General features: G+C 38.2%; 1 protein-coding gene across 2 annotated transcripts in view; it reads right to left on the minus strand.

Annotated features, from left to right (window-relative positions):
- The window catches only part of LOC122561127 (guanine nucleotide-binding protein G(q) subunit alpha-like), a 198,327-nt gene that overhangs the window by 94,251 nt on the left and 77,200 nt on the right, over nt 1-26,876 (minus strand). For both annotated transcript variants that reach the window (XM_043712596.1, XM_043712604.1), the window contains exon 2: nt 20,184-20,368. In XM_043712596.1, the coding sequence (XP_043568531.1) occupies nt 20,184-20,368 (185 nt within the window). The remainder of the gene's footprint in view (nt 1-20,183; nt 20,369-26,876) is intronic.

Below are 26,876 nucleotides of genomic sequence, written 5' to 3' on the forward strand. Positions count from 1 at the left end.
TCTAAATGTGTAAACATAGATGCATGAATTCCCTGTGGCCACAGTGAATTGGCATAAGACCTCTTCTAAACGGATATTCCGATAGCGAAGTTTCTTCTACTTAAAACAAGTCTAAGACATAAAGTCAACAAAAATTAAAGAGCAAGATCATAAAGAATGTGCTTGGGATTATTTTGACATTATGCTTCCAAATCTCAAATTAGTTGAATACTTGCTTTTTTAATGAAGACTTGTGCGATGTTCCAATTTTGCATCAAACTTTCACACGTGCATTGGCTTATTTATGCTGGATACTTGGATTGAATCCCAAAATTATGAAACCTACAAACCTGACAATAATTACTAAGTGGGAACAATACAATTGGAATTCAGGATGTTCAGTGATCCATCATCTTGTTCATGAAAGAACAGTAGGAAAAACTGGAAGATTAATTTATTTTGTAAATTCTGATATTTTGGACGAAGAAAAGTCACACTGCTTGAATTTCTGATCATGTTTTGATGACCGGAAATAAAATGAGGAATAAACAATCAAATCACAAAAGGAGAAAATCAAAAATGATACAGAAGAAAACCAGAAATTTTATTGCCATCTATCTGCTGGTAATGATGATTTGTGTCCTCATGTAGTTTTTCACAACCTTTATCACAATTAGTCAGATCTTAATTTGCAGTCAAGAATTCACAATGCATATTATTTTCTCAGAAGACCAGAATATTTGTGCATACATTTAAGATCCATTATACTGACCCTGTAAACTAAGTTTCAAGACATGTTTCCAAATTTTATTTTTATTCACATAGTTGGAAGGAAGAAAACAAATACTTTATCTACACAGTCAAAATTTCCTTAATTATTAATGATAATCGTCATCTGCATCTAACTTAATACATTATGAAATACATCTGAATAGCCATATTCACCACAGATACAGAGAAGATTGATCAAGGAAATATATTAATAGTCCACATTGATAGATTGGATTATTCATGTTCCTCCGAATGTTAAGTAATTTCAACTTATAATAAAGATTGCATAGTTTAATGATAACTGAAGCTCAAGTTTCAAGTCTATAATTTCATGGTTTAGTTTAGTTTCCCTGGCATAAATTTTATGGGCGGCACAGTGGTTAGCACTGCTGCCTCACAGTGCCAGAGACCCGGGTTCAATTCCCGCCTCAGGCAACTGTGTGTGGAATTTGCACGTTCTCCCAGTGTCTGAGTGGGTTTCCTCCGGGTGCTCCGGTTTCCTCAGACAGTCCAAAAATGTGCAGGTTAGGTGAACCGGCCATGCTAAATTGCCCGTAGCCTTAGGTGAAGGGGTAAATGTAGGGGAATGGGTTTGGGTCTGCTCTTCGGAGGGTCAGTGTGGACTTGTTGGGTCGAAGGACCTGTTTCCACACTAAGTAATCTAAGAAAGGCTGATCAAACCACCCCGCAAATAGATACTACTTGCTGTCCAAGAATCCACTTAAAGTAATAAATATCGAATAAGTTAACCAAGAAGACACTTAAAAATTCTATGATCATAAGGATCCTGGAAATTTTGCATTTTCAAAGTTATGAGCAACATGGCATGAACTTATTCCTTGAAGCCTCCAAAATAACAGTCTTAACTTAGAATAACGTGTTCCAAAAATGTCTTATCTTTCAGCCTAGCAGCACAGGAATCATTATGCCAGGTGCCAAGTTTGATCATTTAAATCTGTACTTTTCTTTGGATTTTCTGGCTGATTAACATCTATTCACAATTTTAGTTTTAAAAAACGATTGTCGTTCTAATCATTTACTTTACTAGCTGAATTCGGATAATAACAGAAACAGGAGTAAGCCGTTCAGCCACTTTAACCTGCTCTGCTATTCAAATAGACTATGGTGTACCTCAATTCCATTGGCCTATCTTTGTTGTACATTTAATACCTTTATCTAATAAATATATTTTGATCTCAGTCCTGATATTTTCAACTGGTCCTGTACAGCATGCTTAGTGAAAAGAGAAAGTTCCAGATTCTGACTACTCTATGCATATAAATGCCCTTCCAGTTTCACCCTTAACAGATTTTGATATAATTTTTAAGATCATTCCCCTTTTCATACAATCCACTAATAGCAAACTAGTTGCCCTTACAAAAACCTAATCAAAATCTTTGATTACTAAAAACAATCTCAATTTATCTGACATCTCAACTACCTAAATATCAATGAATTATAGAAAATTTATACATCCTTTCCTCACAAATTAACCCTTTAAGCTCCAGAATCCTTCTGGATCAACTTCGTTGTTGCCTTCAAAGGCCTTCCTGAGGAGCAGTGTCAAAATCTCAATGCAATATTCTAGACAGCTTCACGTGACAGAAGCATCAATCTCAAATGTTTCTATTCCAACTCCTTTTAGTTAGAGAGGAAACTTGCATTAACCTTTTTGATTGCTCACTGCACCTCTCCTCTCTTTTTGTGATTTGGACACATGCGCATCCAAATTCATTTGCTCCTCCATGATTGTGCAGTGTGTTTTCAGCAGGTTAGCATTTATCCTCCACAAAGAGCTCACTGCGAACTCCAATGATTCCAACTAACACTCCAGGTATCTTGATCTCTCTGGATCAGTGAGATTTCCAGTTAGCATGCAGCCCTTATGTTTAAGGTATGAAATCTATGGCACTATTTGTGTAAAACTCATGTTCAAAAATTCCAGTACTGGAACACTAATTTTTTTTTTAAAGTAACTGGAAACAGATTTCTCCAATGAAGTACTGGGAAATTACTGTGGTAAAGATTCTCTGAATACTTGGGTCAAGAGAATTTATGCAAACTTGCAGCCTCCACCTTCAAGTTTTCCCTCACAGAGAAAAGCTAATCAATTCTTACACTATCACATCAGAGAGTATATTAATATATACCAACACTTAAGGATCCTTTTCTCCAGTTTTCCAGATCTTTTTACTTCTTTCTCAAGTATTCAAAGGTCTGTGCAACTATCATTCCTCAACAATGCACTGAGGCTGCAACACATCCCAAAATACCACACATACGACTGAAAATCCTGAAACAAAAATGGAAATTTTGAGCAAAATTCAGCAGGTCTGGCAGCATCTGTGCAGAGAAAGCAGAGTTGACATTTCAAGTGTAGTTCGATGGAGTTTAATCACTTTTGAGAAAATGATTCAGTACTTACCATCTCCATTTAATATTGAAAATCGAAGGATTTTGCTTAACTAAACTCCCACTTCCATTTATTCTTGCATCTTGAAGATTTTTGAATTATTAGAACAGCTTTGAACCAATCTATGCTCATTGTTAGGAAAATAGGTCAAGTATCAGCCTTTTGTTATCTCAATGCTTGATTGCCAAATAACTCATGGTGACGTTTTGGTCCCTTTCTTAATGGACTCAACCGCCTCTTCTTCTTGTGGAAATGTACCTTCATTCGCAGATATATAAACATCTCTAAATGACAACTAATGTTTTCTCACCCTCTCAGTCTCCTGATGGGCAGTGATTATGTAGCTGAGCAGTGTAATGTTTGGACATAATAATGGCTGCAATATAATATTTGTTGGATTCTGCAATATCACTATCCACACCTCGCTTCTTGGGTTGTATGAGGTGGCAGGAGTCTTACCAAATCAGGTAAAACAAGTAGTATCTTACCAGAAATGAGGTAGATGTAATTTTTATTGCTCTTATAAGTTTTCTCAAATGTTAAAGAATCTATCAAATGCACATTAATCTATTTTATTGTATTTGCCAGAACCATTTAGTATGCTCCTGCCGTCTTATCTCAGAGAAAATATGCTATGATGATAAAGAATACATATCTCTACTCCTTATGCCAAACATACAGAATTCCCATCATTTACTAGCATGAACCTTAAAGCTCAATGGTTCAACCTCAGGAAATTATATAAAGAGACTCACAATTAAAGAAAATCTGGCGATGGCAACAACAATCTGGGCTTCACAGAAATTAGTTTATTTTTAAGAAAATCAGGTTTCCAAACCAAGTGATGCATAATTATGAATCAGTATTATAATCTCACTGCTTTCCATTTGGTAAAAATGCTATCATTTGTCACACAGCAACAGAAACCATTTACAGGAAAACAGAATAATGTTCAATTTTGTATCCAACTTAAAATTTCATTAACAGCAGGCTGCCAAAAAATTACCAAATGGAAAATAAACCTAATCTTGGATCACAATAATAATAGACACGACTGTTTACAAAAATAAATCCAGAACAGCTCAATACTTGCTAGGATGAAAGTCAAACTGACTGAAGAAATAAGTTTGTCCAAAGAAAAAGAATCGGTATGAAATTTCAGTACTTTTAATATACTTCTATTTAAGGCAGCTGTCCTTAAAAACATGCACAGCCAGTTTCAAATGGGGACATGCAAAAGGGTGGGGAATGGAAACAAGTATATGGAAAGTAGAAACGGCAAATGGCAAGAAAGATGGCAGAGAAAAGACAACAAGAAAGGGACGAAGGAAAGGTGAGAGAAGAAAGTAGAAGAAAAGGAGAGGAAAAGGAAAACAATGAAGAGGAGGAGAGGGTACAGATTGTTATGGGGAAAATCACCAGGCTCGGAGTCAGTCAGGGTTCAATGATAGAGTTTATCGCATAACGAAATACCGGAGCTCCGGGGAGAGAAAGGCACGAACAGCACAGTGGTCAGCTGCAATTATTCTCTCGACCCGGAGCACATGTCAAGATACTTTTATACAATAGGACAGTGATGAGATTATTGCTTTGTAACGTGGTTTGTTTATGGCAATCATTGCAGAATCATTGATAGTTTTGATACAGCCATTATCAGTTCCAGCACAGCCGTTGTTAATTTCAGCACAAACATTGTCAGTTTCAATGTCTGCGTGGAAGTCCATTGCTCTAGTAATGGGTGCGAATCGCTGTTCCTGAGAAGGACAATTACTGCAGCCCTGGCTATCAGCACTCTACATTGGGTCCATACTTAGCGGTTAGCATTTCTATAAAAGGTGTTGGCTGGACCTAGACACTTTGGCGGACAGTGTATGTTACTCACGTGTATTCTCTCCCCCACCTGCCTTAAGCTAATCAACTAGGTTGAGAGTACTTTGTTCTGGCATTCCGGTGGCCCCAGGCAGTGTCTGTATTTGGTCTGCTGTCTCACTCTGCACCGTGGTCTGGCGGTCATCTTATGTGTCAAGTGGTCAACTGATGGCTCAGCAGCCATCTTGTGTGTCCATGTGCCTAGTGTCACCCTGCCCGGTGTCATCTCTCACTTGAAGATAAAAGATACCAAAGGAGAAGGCAGAAAAGATACAAGGAAGGAAAAAAAGGGCCAAAGACCAGGTTAATATACATTAAGTTAAGGGGAGGCAGTGGCAATGTCACGAGGTCAGTAATCCAGATACCAAGGCAAATGCCCCAAGGACATGGTTTCAGATCATAATATGGAAATGGTGAAATTTGAATTTTTTTTTTAAATTAAAAGCTAGTCTAATTATGACCATGTAACCATTGGCAATCTTTATAACAGGAAAGATAGCACAGAGGAAAAGAAAAAGGTTTAGTCCAAGGAAAAATAGCAGGGGGGGTGTCTGGTTCACTAATGTTCTTCAGGGAAGGAAACCTTTTGTCCTTACCCAGTCTGGCCTATATGCATCTGGGGACACAACGACGACTCTTAACTGTCCCCTAAAATTAATTTATACAAGGAATATGAAAACATTTGAACTTCCAGTTCATCGATAAGTGATGAAGCAAGAATTCACATTTTAAGATGTTTAGTGTAGCCTGTAGACTAACAGTACTGTTGACTAAATAGTGTTTTTGTGGAAGCTTATCATTTAAAGTACAGATCAGCATTTGTAACAGATCTAAAAGATTCACCACCAGGTATACACAAAACTGTCCTTGAATTCTCCCAAAATGAATCTCGGATACCAAGGTGCTTACTTCTGTTTTCCTCCTTTCTTTACCTGGTAACTTCTAACTCCAGGGCTGTCCTTATCAAAGTATTACTGGAGATCCTTCCACTCCAAATGTTAGTTTTAGCTCTTCACACATCTTGCCTTTTAAATCTGTGCTTGAGTTTCCATTTGCACTCTGGGATGCAATGAGACATTTGGCTCCAGCTGCTCTCCCCACACCTATCTCATGATATTTTGGAAATCATGCAACCTATCAGCTGTGTATCTTTTCTTTCTCAAAGCTCATCAACACAGACCTTGTATTCAGGGACAGAAGGTGATCAGCTATTTTTGAGACTCCAACTCTTTTACCTTGGGAGTAAATGGGAAAGTTAACGTATAACTGATTTCAAATTGACAAAATTTGGGGGATTGGGAGACACATTGTGAACACACGGCTGCTGTCATTTTCTTCAGCTGTAAACATCTTGCACCATCTTCCCAGTAAAACAATCTGGGCTGCTTTTAATCTTTAGCAAACCAGCCAGACTTGCTGCCTGGCAGACTTCAGGACAGGTCATACTTCCACCACTTCACTTTGACTTAAAGTGAAGGCTGTCCTAAAACATCTTAAAAACCTCATAACTGTACCACTGAATCAATCATATCAGAAAGAAATTAAATAGGTCTTTTTCATAAATCAAAAGCTTTCAAGCTCTCACCAAATTAATATGCAGCGCATTTAAGTTCATTGAAGAAAAACAGAAATCATAGGTTCACCATAATTTCAGAAGAGATTTATTTGCTTCATGAAGGAACTACCGCATCCTTGAACATGTTTTACAACAAGCAATCAGATACTTAAATTTCATAGGAAGTGGAAACTGAAGTCAATGTGGAATTGATTTTAAAAAGTGCATCTTGACAATACGTAATAACATTTTTTTGAGGAAGCTGCTTCATCTGCATATCATTTGAATGTGAAACAGACTGTGATCTAATAAAACAGTGCAAAGATCTGAAAACTACATTCATCTACGGAGAAGTGTATCATTTCACAGGGCAAAATCACACCAAAATAAATTTCATCTAAACTGCTACAAGTTTGTAATATACCAAAGTACATCTTGAAATTTCTCTTAAGCTACGGGCACCAATTTTTGGTTGTGGGGGTATGGTAGGCCCAGTGGATCAAGTGTCAGTAGGGGAAAATTTAGGGGACAGTAATCATTCTTATAAAGCTTAGGTCGATTATGGAAAAGGTCAAAGATCAATCCAAAATAATAATAATAATAATTAACTGCCTGAAAGACAAACTGATGAGACTAAGAATGGACCTAGCCCACATAAATTGGAATAAATTCCAAAAGTGTAAATAAGCAATGAACTGCTTTTAAACAAGTTGTAATTCAGGCACAGTTGTGGTTTCTCTGGCAGACAAAAGGGAGACCAAACAAATCCAGAGTTTGCTCGAGATAGAGATTCATGGGGAAAAAGAAGACAGGGTCCTGAGGCCAGACATCAAGCAGACAACAAAGTGAAGAATCAGGTTTATTTTAGACGTTTCAGTAAGGAATTAGAAAAAAAGAAATAAGAGAAGGCAAGATGGTAAATGAGAAGGAGACTGACAGCTATAATAAAATGATCACCCAAATGTTTCTAAAGGTATGTAAATAGCAAAAAGGATGAGCAAGCCTGCTTTGGGGCCATCAAAATGATTTATGTATGGAGGCAGGGGACATAGTTGAGGTAGTAAAAGAATACTTTGAACCTGCGTTGACCAAAAAAGTTATTACTGTGAAGACATGCTGAAAATAGGAAGCAATTCAGGTGCTTACAGTTTTATGGAAATTATGATGTTCTTGTGTAAGTGTGGTAGAGTGTCACTTTAAGAATCTGATCACATGACAATGATGAAAACATTGGCTATTTTGAGCAAACAGCTCTCTTTACTTCTCCGTCTATCAAGTGAACATTGCAATAATAAAACTCCTATTGTCAGCATCCTAGTCCTTCTTGGAACTTAACACAAGATGAAAACTGGTGGCTTGGGCAGACAGTGCAGAAGTTCACCACATGCTCCATCCGAAAGAACACTGACTAATGAATACCGCACACAGAGGGAAATTCCTTGAGGTAAGTGTGTAGACTAGGAAAGAAACAAATAGGCAGCCTCAGAAGTACCTTGTTTGAGCAGGAAGAATGATGTAGTGCTAAATTTTCATGGTACATCATGCTAAGCAGGTCCATCACATTTGATAAAAAAAGTGGGAAATTTTGGTACTGCAGGGTCACCTATGAAAATACTAGAACTCCTGAAAGCTGGAACTCCTAAACACAAGAGATTCCACTACTTTGTTCAAGCTAACAAAATTGAAGCATTTATGATTGTTTCTGAATTCCTCAATATTATGGGGGTGGGGGGGGGGAGAAGAGGACCTTTTAACCTCCTAAGGTGCATGATACAGCCAGAGGATCTAGATTCCAATACTTAGAGTCAGAGGTGTACAGCACAGAAACAGGTCCTTCGGTCCAACTTGTCCATGCTGACCAGATATCTAAAATTAATCCTAAATTAATTCTGGACTCCACCATCCGAGGCGAAAAGACCTTGTCTATTTACCCTATCCACGCCCCTCATGATTTTAAAAACCTTGATATGGTCACCTCTCAGCCTCTGACATTCCAAGGAAAATAGCCCCAGCATATTCAGCCTTTCCTTATACCTCAAACCCTCCAACCCTGGCAACATCCTTGTAAATCTTTTCTGAACCCTTTCAAGTTTCACAACATCCTTCCTGCAGGAGGGAGACCAGAATTGTACACAATATTCCAAAAGTGGCCGAACCAATGTCCTGTACAGTCTCAACATAACCTACCAACTCCTATATTCAATGCTCTGACCAATAAAGGAAAGCATACTAAATGCCTTTGTCACTATCGCATACACCTGCAACTCGACTTTCAAGGAGCTACCTGCATTCCAAGGTCTCTTTGTTCAGCAACACTCTCCAGGATATTACCATTAAATGTGTAAGTTCTGCCCTGATATGATTTTCCAAAATGCAGCAGCTCACTTTTCTCTCAGTTAAACTCCGTCTGCCACTCCTCAACCCATTAGACCATCTTACCAAGATCCCATTGTACTCTGAGGTAACCTCCTTCACTGTCCACCACACGTCCAATTTTGGTGTCATTTACAAACTTACAAATTATACCTCCTATGTTCATCTCCAAATCATTTGTATAAATGAAGAAAAGTAGTGGACCCAGCACCGACCCTTGTGGCACACCACTGGTCACAGGCCTCCAGTCCGAAAAGCAACCCTCCACCACCATCCTGTGTTCTTCCTTCAAGCCAGTTCTGTATCCAAATGGCTAGTTCTCCATCCAAATGGCTAGTTCTCCCAGTATTCCATGTGATCTAACCTAGCTAACCATTCTACCATGAGGAATCTTGTAGAATGCCTTACTGGTATACGTCATATAGATCACATCCATCGCTCCACCATCATCAATCCTCTTCATTACTTCATAGAATCATAGAATCCCTACAGCGTGGAAACAGGTTCTTCGGCCCTACGTGTCCATACCAACCCTCTGAAGAGTAACCCACTCAGACCCACTCCCCTATCCTATTATTCTATATTTACTCCTGACCAAGCACCTAACCTACAAATCCCTGGACACTATGGCCAATTTAACATGACCAATTCACCTAACCTGTACATCTTTGGATTGTGGGAGGAAACTGGAGTATCAGGAGAAAATCCATGCAGATACAGGGAGAATGTGCAAATCCCATAGTCAGTCGCTCAAGGCTGGAGTCAAACCGGGTCCCTGGCGCTGTGAGGCAACAGTGCTAACCACTGAGCCACCATCTTCAAAAAACTCAATCAAATTAGTGAGACATGATTTCCCACGGACAAAGCCATGTTGACTGTCCTAATCAGTCCCTGCCTATCCAAATATTTATATATTCTGCCCCTTAGAATTCTCTCCAACAACTTGCCCACCATCAATGTCAGGCTCACCAATCTATAGTTCCCTGGAGTTTACTTACAACCTTTCTTAAATAGTGGCTGAAGCAAGAATAGGAATCCCACAGAACCATTTTTCGCCAAAATCATTGTTGTTTGCTGAAAGCTTCAGAGCATGCAAATGGTACCTTGTTGTGTAACTAGACTTCAAATGTAATTTGGTAAAAGTGTCACAGAACATGCTAGTCAGCAAAAGTTAAAACCCATGGAATTCAAGGGCAGTCGCAACATGGATACCAAAAAAAATGGTTTAGTGACACGAAATAGAATGCAGTGGTTAATAGTTCTTCTTCAGACTGGAGGAAGGTTTGGACTGGACTTTCGAAAGGGTCAGGATGTTAATCTTCACGATATATATGAATGACTCAGACCTTGCTGCATTGGGCACAAATTCAAAATTTGCAGATGATAATAAACTTTCAAGTATTGTCGGATGTAATGAAGCTATTGTACAATTTCAGAAGACACTAATAGGAATGACAAATGAAACTTAATGCAGGGAAGTGGGGGTAGTAGGAAGATGGGAGAGATGATACAAAACAAAAAAGGTATAATTTGAAAGGAGGTACAGGTACAGAGTGACCTGCACCATATCTACATAAATCATTGAACAAGACAGGACAAGCTGACAAAGCAGTGAATAATGTGCTTAGCATCCTCGACCTTGTCAATTAATAACAATAAAGTATAAACATAAAGTCATGTTAAACTTGAATGAAGCACTGGTTTGGCTTGAACTGGAGACTGCATACACTTCTGGACATCATACTTCAAGAAGCAAAGGAAGGTATTCGAGAAGGTACAGTAAACATTTATGAGAATGGTTTTAGGGATAAGGACTTCAGTGATCTAGACAATTTGGAGAATATGAGATTATTTTCCTTGGAGAAGAGATCTGTTAGAGATATTCTAAACAAAGCATATGGGGAGAAACTGTTCACAATCAAGAACAAGAGTATAGGTTTTAGAAACAATGCCAACATAAGGAAAATCCTTTTCATACAGCAAGTGGCTTGGATCGAGAATATACTGCCATGGAGTGTGAAGGAAGGTGAACTGATCATCAAGAGTGAATTGGATTATCACCTGAAAATGAAAAATATGCTGAACTAATGGGTCTAGGCAGATGAGGTTCTCCTTCAGAGAACCAGCACAGGCAAGATGGGCCAAATAGCCTCCTTCTATGCCATGGATATTCTATGATACTATGATTCCATTTTTGGAGAGATATGGCAAAATGCCATTATAATTTTGTTTAATCTCTGTGCTTTTCTTCTGAATGTTCAAATTTGGATCCATAAAACGTAAAACCCCTATTGAAACTGCAACAGGCACTTCAATGTAACAGCTAACAATTTAAATTATTTTGAATTAACTATGAACTTCAAAAGGAGTTGCATACGTGTAATGCACCCAAACGTTCTGATTGCACTATAATACCCATAAAGAACATGAAAATTCTAGATTCCAATTTGTTAATTATGTTAAAGTATTTATACAAACATGACATACTGTTAAATCCTAGACATGCTTGAAGTAACTATGCCTTAAAAATGCCCTAGCACTATTTATGATTATTCATGGTGCTTATTTTAAAGTGTATTGTGCTGAGTTCTAAAGAAATTCAATCATTTCAAATCATGGGAAAGTCAGACTTAACTGGTCCTCTACATATTTTTAATTCTTGGGTACCCTCTGCAGATGGCTTTTCACATTTTGAGAAATAAAGCAGCAACTGGTTAATAGTGAAGCATGCCAATTTGATTCTAAAATAGTGTTCATGATCATTTTCATACCAAGTTATTTAATACAAGAACAACATGTCCATCTTTGCATTATTGTAGCATTTGCCTTCAAATCAGTAAGTTGAGGGTTCCAGTCTCCTTTCAAAAACTGTACTCTGTAACTGGTGCTGATTTTGAAATGTGAAGTTAAGGTTAGACTTCTGTCTAATCTCCCAGACGAGCACATATACATATAAAACAGAACTCTCAGTAATGCTAAAACCCAGCCCTCAACAAATACGACTAAAAGGGACTACATAGTCACATGTTTCATTCCTAGCTATACGCAAGTTGGCTGCTGCATTTTCTAACACTCGATCACATTAAATCAAGCCAAAAAATCCTTAATTAATGGTGAAGCACTTTCAGACATTCTGTGCAATGGTACTGCATAAGTGCAGTTTCTGCCCAAATGTAAATACATTGTGCCATACAGGACAAATTTATGGTACCAGTAATACACACAAAATAAACCACAAATATCCACACTAACAATTGGGGGCACAACTACACAAAATGAATTAGGGTATTTGAATATTCTTTTCCTTCTGCCAGATTTGAAAATCCAACCCACAGCATCATGATCTTCTCACAGGTAGAGCAAAAAGCAGGGAATGAATCCACCCCAGCCATAAACAGTTTTACACCTCACTGGGTAGGCGCACTGGAAATTAAATCCCACTATTGCTGGAATCGGCACAAGTTAAAAACTGGAGCAAACTACACAAAATCTCCAATTTACCTAGCTAACAGAAAACACAGACCAAGTTTCTGTACTTAACAATAAGTTCTATTTATTACAAATAAAACAATTCTACCCACAGGTAAATAACTATGAATGCTGACACAGAACTCAACTACCTCAAAACTCTAACCCCCTGCCATCAATATGCAAACATACAGATTGTTTTTTAAAGTTGGTGTTTTGGAAGGAGGGGAAATACTGGAAAAAAAATTCTTGGATTGAATGGCTACTTTTTTGTTTCCCAAGCCCTTCAGTTCTCTGGTATTTCAAGTTATTTCATTTCTTTACAGTAGACAGAAAATGACTGGTTCACAAAGTCGTAATACCTCTGACTTCCTGGTTAAAAGCAACAGATTAAAAGACTGATGGGAGAAAAACAACTCACTTTCTTTAGCTTCAGGTATTTTTGTTAGAGAGTGGGATACCACCTCCCCTTCCAGAGGACAGAGTTTCTTCTTTAATCATTCACACCCACAAGCTGTGCAGCTGCCCACGAACCAGAGTTATGATCAAAGTTGGCCTTTGTTATCCACAACTAATCATAATTCCATAAATCAGCTACTTGTTGCTGGCAGAATCTCACTTTGTATGCACACCCCAGTGCCATGTGATCTATTTTACATCATCCCCCACCGCTTAGTAAACCCCAGTGTAAATATGGCTTACAATGAGTTTCAATTTTCTTTTGAAGTACAGCAATTCTTTGCACAGTTCTAAGACTATCCTTTTTCCAATGCAGGCCACAATCAAAATAAAGTAAATAAAAAGATGCAATCTTTACAACAGATTAAGATTGTCCTTCCATTGAACTCTCTGCTTTTAAAGATATTATTGTTTAATAACTTGGTTGCTTGGATGACTTGCAATTAGTTCAGTGGGTTTCTGGTGCTACTGTCTGAAAATGACTTGCAGGTTTTAAAAGTAGACAACAATATGGCTTCATCATATGACTTGTACAAATTCAATATTCTTTTCTAAAACTAAGGTTATTGTGTATGTTGAATATACATTTTTATTTTGGGTTAACACCTTGAGAGCGTCTTCATGTTTGAATGACCCATTCAATTTGAGAACATACTTTAGGGTTTGTTGCAGTAAATTGCATTCATTCAACATTAGCTTGGAATGTTCTGTTTAATCCCTCAGTAGCTTCAACTCAAAAAAGGAGTCAAGTAACCCTCTGGCAACCAACTTTGCAGGCTTCAGTATTTGGTTTTAAAGTATGCTGTAGACTGCAAGTTCAAATTATACTGGAGTAAAAGTGTTGAACACTTCACCTGATGAAGAAACAATATTCTGAAAGCTTGTGATTGCAAAAAAACTTGTTGGACTATAACCTGGTGTCATATGACTTTGTCTACCCCTGTCCAACAATGGCACGTCCACATAATGATCTAAAAATGAACAGAAGAGTTGAGCTGAATAGGTGATATCAAGCGTCCTTGACATCAGCGTAAAAGCTGTCTGTAACATCAAAGACTACTGGCATAGATTGAAGTCAATAGGAATCAGTTCACCTGGCACAAAGGATGATGGCTGTGGCTGCTGAAGGTCAAACCTCCCAGTTCCAGGACACTGCTACAGCATCTCCTCGAAGAAGTGTCCCAGGCATAATCATCTTCAGCTGCTTCAAAGAACTTACCTCAATTAGGAGGTCAGAAGTGGAAATGCTAATTGATGATAGCAATGTTCAGTTCTATTCACAACTCCTTTAGATATTGAAGGAGTCCATATGCCATTACAACATGACTTAGACAACATTCAGGCTTAGGCTGTTAAATGGCAAGTGATATTCACACCACAAGTGTCTATCAATCAACATCGCCAACAAAAGAAAATACAAATTGCCTGATCCCTTGTGTGGATCTACAACATATTATTCTCGGAAACCATCGCAAAAGCACCCTCTGAATTCTTCCTTGTGACTATCTCTGCAAATCTGACGACAGTAAAAGTCGCTCGTGATTAAAGTATTGCCTTTTTTATATACCTATATTATCTTCACATTTATTTGCTGTCCCACAGAATTACTGCTGTTAGGAAGCCTATGAACTATCCCCTATCAATGCCTTCTTCCTTGTTTTTATCTTCACCCAAATGGATTCTACATTATTTCACCCCAGATCATTTTTTACTAACGTACTAATTCCATCTCACACTAAAAGCCACCACACCACCCTTCCCTTCCTGCCAGTCTTTCAAAAGGTCTTATGCCCTAGAATACTCAGTTACAGCTTTGATCTTTTTCTAACCGTTTGTCTGGAATGGCTAGAAGATCAGCCCCATTAACTTCTATTTATGCTGTTAAATCATCCATTTTTATTCCAAATTCTTTGTGCGTTCAAGAGAAGAGCCATTAATTTTGTCTTATTACCTCTGTTGCCCCTTTGTCCCTCTTTACGACTTTTTATTATGCTTTTATAACCTAGTAGTATTATCGCTGGACTGTTAATCCTGAGACCCAGTTAAAGTTCTGGGGATCTGGGTTCAAATCTCACCATGGCAGATGGTGGATTGTGAATTCAATAAAAATCTGGAATTGAGAGTCTAGTGATGACCATGAACCCATTGATGATTGCTTGAAAAATCCAACTGGTTCACTAATGTTCTTCAGGAAAGCAAATCTGCCATCCTTACCTGTTCTGGTCGAGATGTGAGTCCAAACCCACAGCAATGTGGTTCACTCTTAACTGCCTTCTGGACAATAATGATGGCCAAACCAGCGATATCCTCATCCCATGAATAAATAAAAAAAATTAGGTTTCTTCCTGTCCCACAATGGATAGCACTGTCAAAATGGCTGCCCTGCAATGACGCCATATCCTTTGGATTTGCAAGTCTACATTTTCTTCCTGCCGAATCTTACCCTTCTCTAACTAGTTTAAAGCCCATTCTCTGCTTGAATTATTCAATTCAACAGGATTCTGGTCCTAGTACAGCACAAGTAAAGCCTGGCCAACCAGACTAGCTCTTTTCTACCCTGGTCCAGACGGCAGTGTCCAATGAACCAAAACCAATTACACCACACCAATCTTGAAGCCATGTATTTAACTTTCACTTTATTTACATTATGGCAATCTGCCTATGGTTCAGGTAGCAATCCTGACATCAACTTGGGTCAGTATTTAATTTAGCTCCTAATTGTTCAAAATCTTTCCGCAAAACCTCCATTCCAGTCTTATCAATGTCGTTACTACCAATGTGGATGAGGATTACGAGATAATTCCCTTCCCCTTCCAAGCTCTTGCCCAGTCCCAAGGAGATAGCAGCATAGAAGTTAGAAGTAGCAGTGGACCATTCAGCCCTTCAAACCTGCTCAGCCATTCAACATGATCATGGCTGATCATCCAAATCAGTACCCGGATCTTGATTTAGATGTCTTTAACACTGGCACAGGGCAGATAATACAGCCTTTAGGCCTCCCAATTACAGTTGCATAGAATAGTGTCTATGCCCCAAAATATACTGTCTCCCAAAACAATTACTTCCTATTTCATCCCCCAACTTGAATTGCTCCCTGTACCTTTGTGTCACTACAGTCCTCACTCTCATCCATACAGGTTGCAAGAATCTCAATATTCAACAATGGGGAAAAAATGTAGAATAGGGCGCTGGAAAAGCACAGCAGGTTAGGCAGCATTTGATAAGCAGGAGAATCGACATTTCGGGCAAAGCCCTTCTGGGCTTGGGATCGCTGAGAGTTGCCCATTCGGTCTAGAGATCTACCTCACGAACAATCACATCTTCCTGTCCTTGATCATAAATAAAGTTTGAATTACCTGATTTAAGTGGTCGTGGGCAATCAATAAACTGGACAATGAGGCGCCATGAATAAATCCATACTAGATGACAGACCCAAGCACAGGGATGCGTAAGAAAAAGCTGAAGCATTCACAGCCATCTTCAGTGAGAAGTGTTGTGTAGATTATCAATCTTTGACTCTTCAGGAGGTCCTCATCATTCCAAGTGATTGGTAGGTAGCCAATTAATTCCTCAAAATCAAGAAATTGGTGATTAACCTGGATACAGCAAATCAGAACTCCTGTTATTCAAGCTGTATGATTTGTGCCCTGGCACGAACCAACCCTCTGTTAAGCTCTCTCAGAGCAGCTACAATTTTTTTGTTTATTGCCAGAATTTATTGCTCATCCCCAATCGCATCCAGAGGGCAATTAAAAGTTAATCACATTACTGAATCTGGAGTCACATGTAGGCAAGTTGAGACAAGGACTGCAGATTTTCTACTCTAAAGGACATGAGTTAACCACAAGTATTTATGAGAACTGACAATAGCTAAATGGTTACCACTGGGTCAGCTCTTTTCCCAAATTTTAATGAATTCAAATTTCACCTCTGCCATGGCAGGATTTGAACCCACCTCCCAGGGTTCTACATTGTTTGTCCAGTGACATTAATACGTGCCACCATCTCCCCATACACTGCCATGTCACTGAATAAAATTGAAAATTGCCCAACGTGTCCTGTCCACAAAAGTTAGAGAGATATCCAAAATCTTTCAACTGTTGTCCTATCAGCTGACCCTGAATACAAGTGGAGGAAGATGTCATTGAGGGTTAATCGGAAAACTGGCACCCCATGCATCAGCTTAAACATCCATTCCATGTACCAGTGACACACGGTCAACAGCATATACCAACTAAAAGGTACACTGCAACAACTAACCAAAGATTCTTCCATGCTGAAGCCCAAATCTGCAACTTCTACCACTGAGAAAATCAAAAGCAGCATGCATGACAATAACACTTCCTCCACATTATAATATATGCTGAACTGGAAAGACATCAATATTTATTCATCATCACTAAATCAGAATCACTGAGCTCCTTACTAAAATGACAGTGGGTGTACCATCACTATTAGAATTGCTGTTCAAGGTTGCAACTCACCCTCTCACTTGCAATCAGGCTTAGGTAACAAGTTACAATTACTGACAGTAAGACTTCACAACAGAGATTTCTTACCTTTCTGACTTAGTGTTCTGGCTCCTTATGTCATGGCCCTTAAACCCTGGCACCGAAAACATAAACCTGTTCCATAAACAGCCAGTTTCAAACTAGAATAAAATGTATAGAACGCTCAGATGCTGGAAATGTGGCATAATGAAGCATTTGTGAAACTCAGCTGGTCTGTCATCATAGACAGACACCGAGAGGGGCAGACACAGAGCGTTAAACTGTCAAGTTCAATGTGATTCTTATACTGGAATCTAAACGTTAACATTAACATTTGCTCTCCACAAATGCTTCCACACCTATTGAGTTTCTCCAGCACTGTTTGCATTTCAAACTAACATCTTATTCACTGTTGGAGGTAAAAACAATGGCTGCAGATGCTGGAAACCAGATTCTGGATCAGTGGTGCTGGAAGAGCACAGCAATTCAGGCAGCATCCGAAGACAGGCAAAATCGACGTTTCGGGCAAAAGCCCTTCATCAGGAATAAAGGCAGAGAGCCTGAAGCGTGGAGAGATAAGCTAGAGGAGGGTGGGGGCTCCCCACCCCCACCCTCCTCTAGCTTATCTCTCCACGCTTCAGGCTCTCTGCCTTTATTCCTGATGAAGGGCTTTTGCCCGAAACGTCGATTTTGCCTGTCTTCGGATGCTGCCTGAATTGCTGTGCTCTTCCAGCACCACTGATCCAGAATCTTATTCACTGTTACCTACTGAACTTAAAGACTTTGTCTTTTAGCAAACAGGATCATGTCAAAAATCACCATTTTGGAAACAGACCTCCGTTCTGATTTCATGAGTTTACATCAACATTACTTCAGTTTTGTATCCTTAGCAGTTTACTTTGGTTTGAAAACATTTTGGCAGAACAGTATCACACCTCTCCTCAAAAGACAGGAGTTTAACTGTACAATGTTTTTAAATTCAACTTTGTATTTCACATCCAATACACAAGAGCACAATAACAACCTACAGATTTAAAAATCTCACTTCCAAACTCCTTCATCTTTCCAACTTCCACACATTCTATATGTGTTAAAAGATATAAATGGCAATACTTTGATGTGATGTTTATAAATACTGAATATAACTGGCAAATTTTGCATCCTTCTGTTCTTTATTTTACTTACAGGGTATGGAAACACTTGAGCTGTGGCAATAATATTTGGAAGGATAATAATGAGCACTCTGCAATAACTGTCAGAAATGACTGGACATTCTGAGGCTCCTATCTCTTTTAGACTAAACGCTGACCAATAACCCTATGGTGATCCTTGAAATTATGATAGAATTTCATAGGCATAACTAAAGGTGATTCCCTTTGAGATTCCAAAAGTAGAATTAAGGAAAACATAATTTACCAACATATCCAAAGTGAGATTTTTCAAAAATCTTATCTACACAAGGGGTAGCTGGAATGTGGAACAAATTGCTGGTTAAGACAGCATGAATGTCTTTAAAGAGAAGATACATTTATGAACACATGGAACAAGTGGAACAGAACAGAATATATGTTGACAGAGTTGGGAGGAGTTGAGTGGCAGAAGGCTTGAATGAATATAGGTAATGGCATAAACTATTTCAATAAAAAAGCTTGTTTCTGTGCTGGGAATTGTATAGAATTCCATGCAAAAACAAGAACTGTTTTAATCAAAGGAAACAATAGAATTTCATAAATCAATTTGTATTCTTCAATAATGCAGAGACTTTTAAACCAAAGTATTCCACATCGTTAAAGAAAGTAGTGTCTGAAATGCAAATGTTCTTAATGGCTTGCCACATTTTCCTGCACTATGTTGGGGTGAATTAGTACTTACAAAATTTTAAAAAGCTCTGACATTAAAGAAATGGATTTTAGCATTTGAACATAATATCATAATGTAACTGTTTTTTTAAAAAACGGAGAAGAGTTCACTCATTGAAAATACTAATTTATTATACAAGACATCCAAAGGAGACAGAGTAACCCCATTGATAATACTTTTTAACAGTTCAGAAGTTTCTTCCTGGAGGTTAATGCATGCACCCTCAAAGAAATTCCATACAATCCAAATTCATTATAACAAATGAATATTGCTGCAATTTACCAGAACTTAATAGCAAAGCATACCACAGCAGAATAGTTAGGAGTATTCCTATCATTTTCATGCTTTTTTCAGTGACTATTAGCTTAATACAACAGACCAAACATACTTTCAAACCAAGATGAAAATTTCCAATCCAGTAAAATATGGTACTGCAAGCATATAATATTTCAATGTAAACATCAATCACAATTAACTTTTCCATCTGACAACATTCCAAGTTTAGAATTGCTGCTGGTTTAATGAATAAGCTGAAACATGCATTTCTCATGCAATTGTTTGGAAATTAATTCAAATCGATCAAGTTTACCTTCCATCAGAAACTTACCTTAAAGTCAAAAGCATGTTACTTTTCTTCAAGTGAACAGAAATGTGTTTTGTAAATTTGCAAATCGCCCATACAGTTTTCAAGTCTTAAATATTCAGCCTAGCAGTGTTTAATTTTAAATCAGAACCAACCCACGCTCATCGTAGCAGCCATTAATTTAAAAAAAAACTGATAAACGATCACAGCTTTGGATAAAATCACAGCTGAATTAAGCTATGAAATGTTTTGAAGGGACCAATCTAGTGTACTACATTTTAAAATTGGCTGTGGTTAAAATGTAAAATCAAAAAGGTTTCTCTATCACAAAGTACTATAAAATTTGCAATAACATTCATTTACCTTATTGTACTCAAATTTGTACTGTATTTTGAGTGTATCCATTGCTCTGATCATAGCCTGCATGGCAGTGAAGATATTCTGATAAACCAGTTTTGTGAAGCCTCGTTTGTCCTCATCCGAGTATCCTGTACCATGGATGATTCGCATCTGTTTGATGAATGTGCTCTTGCCACTTTCTCCTGTACCTGAGAAAAACAAACAAACAAGTACAGGGTCAACAATATTGATTTCTACCTGACAAAGGTTCCTAACAATTAGAAGGTATTAAACAAAATGAAATGAAATTAAATCAATGGCTAAAGCCAATTACAAGAAAATAAGTTAACACATTATTTTTTGGCTGTGAACATAATATGCTTTTTTAAAAAAAAAGTTTAAAGCTGCTCAAGTCTTGAATGACAGACTATCAAAACTTTTTTCCACATGACTATGTATTAACAGTTTAATAATTTTAAGTCTAACATCTATGTTTATTTACCACATTCTTCATTTGTTTTGATAGCTACTTAAAATGAATGGATTGTTCAAATCTCTAAACTTCTAACATGACATTATTTTAATTAACATTGACAAACTATTCATTTGGTTGGGATTTTGAGTACTTTTATATGCATTTTAATATTCTAAATGTAAAATCTCAAAACCTGGACATTTAATGGCATTGCCATCACTCGCATCTCCCACTATCAATATCCTGGGGGTTTATCATTGACAAGAAACTGAACTGGACTTGCCATATACTGTGGCTACAACAGTAAGTCAAGAGACTAGGAAGCCACAATTCCCAGCCAAATGGAAAATGGCTAAGTCAAGTCAAAAAAAATTCCAGCATGCTCCCAAGTTGGGTCATGGGTTTTATAAAATTACTCTTTAGATTATTAAAAAGCTCAAGAAGTAAAGACATGCAGAACTATAAACAAAAGCTTCATCTTCATCAGAACTTAATGTCAAAGATCAAATGGAGGAAAGACTAATCAGAGTACAGAGGTTTCCACAACTTTTTTTTTTGGTAGCACCCTTCTTCTGTCTTTTGGACATTTAAATCTTATATTCATCTTCCTCCCTTTTCTGAAAATCTGTATTTTGTAGTCCCTCTGAAAACAGAGGGGGTCAATCTTGTTGGTTTCATAAACTTGAAAAAAAATGCGAAGATAAGTTTAAAATATTCACTGAAAACGAAAAAAGTGCTGGAAATGACAGATCAGATAGCAACCGTTGAGAGAGCAAGCTAATGTTTTGAGTCTAGATGGACTATTCAAAGCTGACGTGAAGTGTCCAGTATCTACAGTAATTTGCTCCGATATTGTGTTTAAAATATTCACCTCTGCCTTCAGCCATATAGAAATAATTTGTCTCAAATAGATAACAGCTTCAAGAGTTTTTACTTCATCCATAAATCAAAGCAAAAGGAGGCCTATTGTGGAATTGCCTTAGCATGTTCTGTATGCTTGAATGATTTTACAACCAAAGTATCACCACCTTGAGTCACAGTTACAGCATTCTTTGTTTGATCTCGTTAATTCTTGTTTTTTTGTCATAAATCTCTATAAACATAAGAAAAATCCCTTCAAGCATGTCTTTCAACATGCTTAATTGCTGATTTGTCTTAACTCCATTTTCCCATCTGCTGCTTATATTCTTTGAGAGACTCAATGCTAGCCTCGAATATACATAATGAATCTACATTTTGGATAGAGAATTCCAGATTTTTGCTGACAATACAAAGATAGGTGAAAAAGTAAGTTGCGAAAAGGACACATGGCAGTTACGTAAATAGGCAAAGATCTGGCAAATAGAATCCATTGGGATAGGGAGAAGCAAAAAAAGCGTATTATCTAAATCAGGTCTTAAGTTTGCTAAGCTGGTCGACTTGTTCTCTGATGTTTTGGTACTATGCTAGGTAACATCACCAGTGACCTCCGAAGTGGTGGTGTTCTGTCCCACTCACTATTTATTAGTCTTGGCTTGTTGTGGTGGGTGATATCATTTTTGGTTCTACTTTCTGAGAGGTTAGCATTCAAACTAGAACTTCATTAACAAACATATCGATTTGGACCCCATTTACCAACCTCTCAGTAGAACAAAAGTGATATCACCCACTACAACAGACCAAGACAAATAAAAAGTGAGCGGGACAGAACACCAGCGCTCCATCGGAGGGTCACTGATGATGTTACTTAGCATAGTGACGAAACAACCGAGAACAAATCTATCAGCTCAGTGAGCAAACTTGCAACCTGAGCTACAAATCCTCTCCAAAATTGGAAATATTATCTAAATGGTGGGAGATTTCCCATCTCCAAGATGCAGACAGTCCTGGGTGTCCTACTGTATGTGTCACAAAGATTAGAATACAGATACAACAAGTTATCAGGGAAACAAAATGTTACTATTTATTGCAAAGAATTGTTTTAAAATGTTATGCTTCAGCTATACAGAGCATTAGAACGCCTGGAACACAATATACATCACTGATCCCCTTAAGCAGGGATGTAAACACATTGGAAGTAGTTAGGAGACAGATTTCCAGACTAATATCTGGAATGGGTAGGCTTTTTTTAATGAAAGAGTTCACAGGCTAGACTTGTATTCACTAATTCAGGAGAGGCGACTTGTTCTAACATATATCGTGAGAGATCTTGACAAGGATTTAGCTCTTTGAAAAAATCTAGAATGGGGATCAGAATTTAAGACAGATGAGCAGAATTTGTTTATTCTAAGAGGATTGGAACTAGTTTCCCTAAAATGTAATGGAAGCAGCATTTTGTAATATTTTTAAAGGCAGAAGTAGACAGGTCCTTGGTGTGCAAGGGACGAAAGTTTATGGGTAGATTAAGGTTGCAATTCGACCAGCTCTGACCTCAAGTGACAGAGCAGGATCAAGCAGCTAAATAGCCTCTTCCTCCTCCTAACCAGTGTCTGTATGACCAGGAATAGTTTTCTCTCTTCTGCATGTCTTAAGTTCAAGAACTGGTCTCCAAAAAGAACTCTTTGATTTTGAAACATCACTCAAATCCTATTCCTTACATCTAAACTAACTGCAGCTGCAATTGAAAAACAAAATAGTGCAAGTTTCACATGTTTGTCAATGTTTAGCGTTTTATTTATAATAGTTATGTGGAAGCAGCAGTTACCCAACATTACAACAGATGTATCAGGAAATTGCAACATGTTCTACAAAGCCATTTTCAGTCAATTACTTTAAACTAGTTCAAAGAATAAAAAGTATCTGATTAGACACAAAATAAAACTCATTTTTGCCTTGGATTTTACAAGTCATGACTGCGAGTGATATGCATCCTACCAAAATAAAAATGCTAATTTTGGTTTCACGCAACTCATCCTGAGAGATTATATTATTTGCAATCAGCACTTAGAAGTCTGAACACAAATTGGACTTTAAATTATTGGTGTTTAAATGGTCTAATGAATTAGGTCCAATATTCATTTTTAACAACCACTTATATTCATGGAATTGCCTTGAATAGGATAATTCTCTCGTACAAAGGGTTCTTGCAATGGCAAATATACATTCAAAACTCACCATCTTGCATACACAGTTGTTATAAAGTGGAGACTGCTCTGGCCACTAAAGTCATTGGTCATCCAACAGATGAACTCAGTTCAGCAAGGCAATACAAAATACTAAAACAGTATAGTGAACTGTGTAAGCATCCACAAATGGTTGACATATATGAGTCAAGAAGATTAAACTATAATGAAGACAACAGCTACATTCTCATGCCTTTACTATCACTTGCACTCAGTTAGACAAGAGGAAAAAAAAAGCCCTTCAGCCCATCAAATCTGTGATCAAAAATAAACAAACAACATGCTCTTCTAAACCCATTTTCCAGCATGTGGTCCATAGCACTATATGCCTAGGCATCACAAAAGCACACCTAAATACTTTATAGTTTGAGAATTTTTGCCTCTATTACCCTGACAAGCTGTGCACTCCAGATTCCCAAAATCCTATGGGTGAAAATATTTTTCTTCCTCTCTGCAAAACTTCCTACCCCAACCTTAAAACTATGCCTCCAGTCATTGATCACGCCCCAAAGGGGAAAAACTTCCTTCCCTTGATTCTACTATTCAAGTGTGGTGATATTTAACTACTCATAATCCTCTACCCAACTCTTCTCTGTTGGAAGTGTACTGTATACAATGTTTCAACCAGGGTTCACAAAAGTCATTCACGGTCTAATCATTATCATGCAGTTACGAATTTTAACCTTTTACATGTGCATTGTTATAGTTTCTAATTTTCCTCTATCGTAAATATCAGCACAAATGACTCAAACCAAATTACTGATTTTCAAAAGCACAAAAAGAGATGGATAAATTAGTATTTTAGAAAGAAGCTGCTGCATACTACAGCATGTGACAGACAGAGCTAAGCTCTGCAAGTCTTGCCACATCCAGTTGGGAATAGTGGTGAACAATTAACTTACTGGAGGTGGCAGCTCCACAATTATCCCATCCTCAATGATGGAAAACCCAACTGATCAGTGCAAAAGATAAGGCTGAAGCACTCACAGCAATCTTCAACCAGAAGTGGATGATCAATCTTGGCCTCCTCCAGTGGTCTTCAGCATCACAGATTCCTGTCTTCGGCCAATTCGATTCACTCCACTTAATATCAAGAAACAGCTTAGTGGCACAATGGCTCAGTGGTTAGCACTGCTGCCTCACAGTGCCAGGGACCCAGGTTAGATTCCAGCCTCAGGTTTGTGCGAGTTTCCTCCCACAATCTAAGAATGTGCAGGTTAGGTGAATTGGCCATGCAAAATTGTCCACGGTGTTCAGGATATGTAGGTTGGATGGGTTATTCTTCCAATGGTCAGTGCGGACTACTTGGGCCGATGGACCTGTTTCCCCACTGTAGGGAATCTATAGCTGGAAGCACTGGACATTGCGAAGGTTATGGGTCCTGACAACATTCCAACGATAGTACTGAAGACTTGAGCTCTAGGAGTTGCTGCCTCCCTAGCCAAGCTTTCCAATACAGTTACAACACTGGCAGCTACCTGACACAATGTAAAAAATGCTCAGCTATATCCTACACACAAAAAAAAGGACAAATCCCACTCAGCCAATTACTGCCCTATCAGTTTATCCTTTATCTTCAGTAAAGTGATGGAAGGAAGCAGCACCTGCTCAGTAATGTCCAGTCTGGATTCCACGAGGGCTCCTCAGCTCCTGACCTCATAACAACCTTGGTTCAAACACCATCAAAAGAGCTGAATTCCAGATATGAGGGGAGAATGAGAGCAGTTAGCATCAAGGAGCCCTCGCAAATTGGAATCAATGGCTACCAGCTGGTTAGAATCATATCTGCATATAGGATGATGATCATGGTTGTTGGAGGTCAGTCATCTCAGCTCCATGATTTTCTCAGGGTAGTATCCTAGACCCAAACATCTTCAGGTGCTTCATCAATGACCTTCCCTCCATTATAAGTGGCGACTTTCATTCCAGCTGTGGTAACGCAGCAAAGGGGACAAATGCCTGACTACCAGGTCCATGGTCTATGACGAAGCACTTAACAAGGAGGACTATAAAGTTAGACATTTCCTTTGTTTCTTCTTTTTCCACCTTTATATTCAACGTTTTGGCTTATTTCCCTGTGTTTTAAGACGGTGCCAGAGTGTGTCGACATTACATAACACTTTTCACTGTTGTTTATAAGAGTGTGACCGAATACTCCCCAATTGGTTGTGCAACTCCAACAGTCAAGAAGCTTAATATCATCCAGCACAAAGCAGCCCATTTGATTGACATTATGCCCACAAACATTCATTCCCTCCATTACGCAACAGCAGCATTGTGTACTATCTATACGATCCTTAGAGAGCACTTCCCAATCTCTCAACCACTTCCATACAGGACAAGGGTAGCCGATGCATGGAACACCACACCTTGCCATTTCTGCTCTCAGTCCTGACTTGGAAATACATCTCCATTCCTTCACTGTCACTGGATCAAAATCCAGACACTCCCTTCCTCAGGGCATTGTGGGTTAACCTACAGCACATGGATTGCAGCAGTTCAAGGAGGCAGCTCACCATCACTTTAAGGGCAATTAAGGATAGGCAATAAATGCTGAACAGACAGCAATTCCCACATCCCATAACAGAACATATCTGCTAAGTTAACACTCACTCTCCACAGACGTTTGCATAATCTACTGAGTATTTCCACTGTTTTCTGTTTTCATATCTTCAACTTAACATGTAGGGATTCCATGATTCTACATCGGGTTGCAAATTTGTTTTCAGTCTCAACTGAAACACATACCAGATAAAGTTTTACTTGCCAAATGAATAAGTAGTATATTTTTCTTCTTCCTTTCTACAAAATTTCACTCCACAAACCCTGTTTCTTTATTTTTTGTCTGGATATCTTATTCTGTTTCCATTAGCACAAACTGCTGATTTACAACTGAAAGGGCTTGGCATTGAGTTAACTGAACGAACTGCTACATTTGATGTATTTATGGAATGTTGAAATGCATACAATACTCAATTTAAGAAAGAGGCGTCAGAACAATGTTGTTCTAAGAACATGAAGCATATGACAGACTTTTCCAGTCTCCCAAAGCATGGGTTAGCATCATACCTAAACCTTTGCAATAAGGCCCATTGCATGCGAAATCAATTGTTTCTTGACATTGCGTTGGGCCAAAATAGT

Source organism: Chiloscyllium plagiosum, chromosome 2 (assembly GCF_004010195.1).
Source record: "Chiloscyllium plagiosum isolate BGI_BamShark_2017 chromosome 2, ASM401019v2, whole genome shotgun sequence".
Lineage (NCBI taxonomy): Eukaryota > Metazoa > Chordata > Chondrichthyes > Orectolobiformes > Hemiscylliidae > Chiloscyllium > Chiloscyllium plagiosum.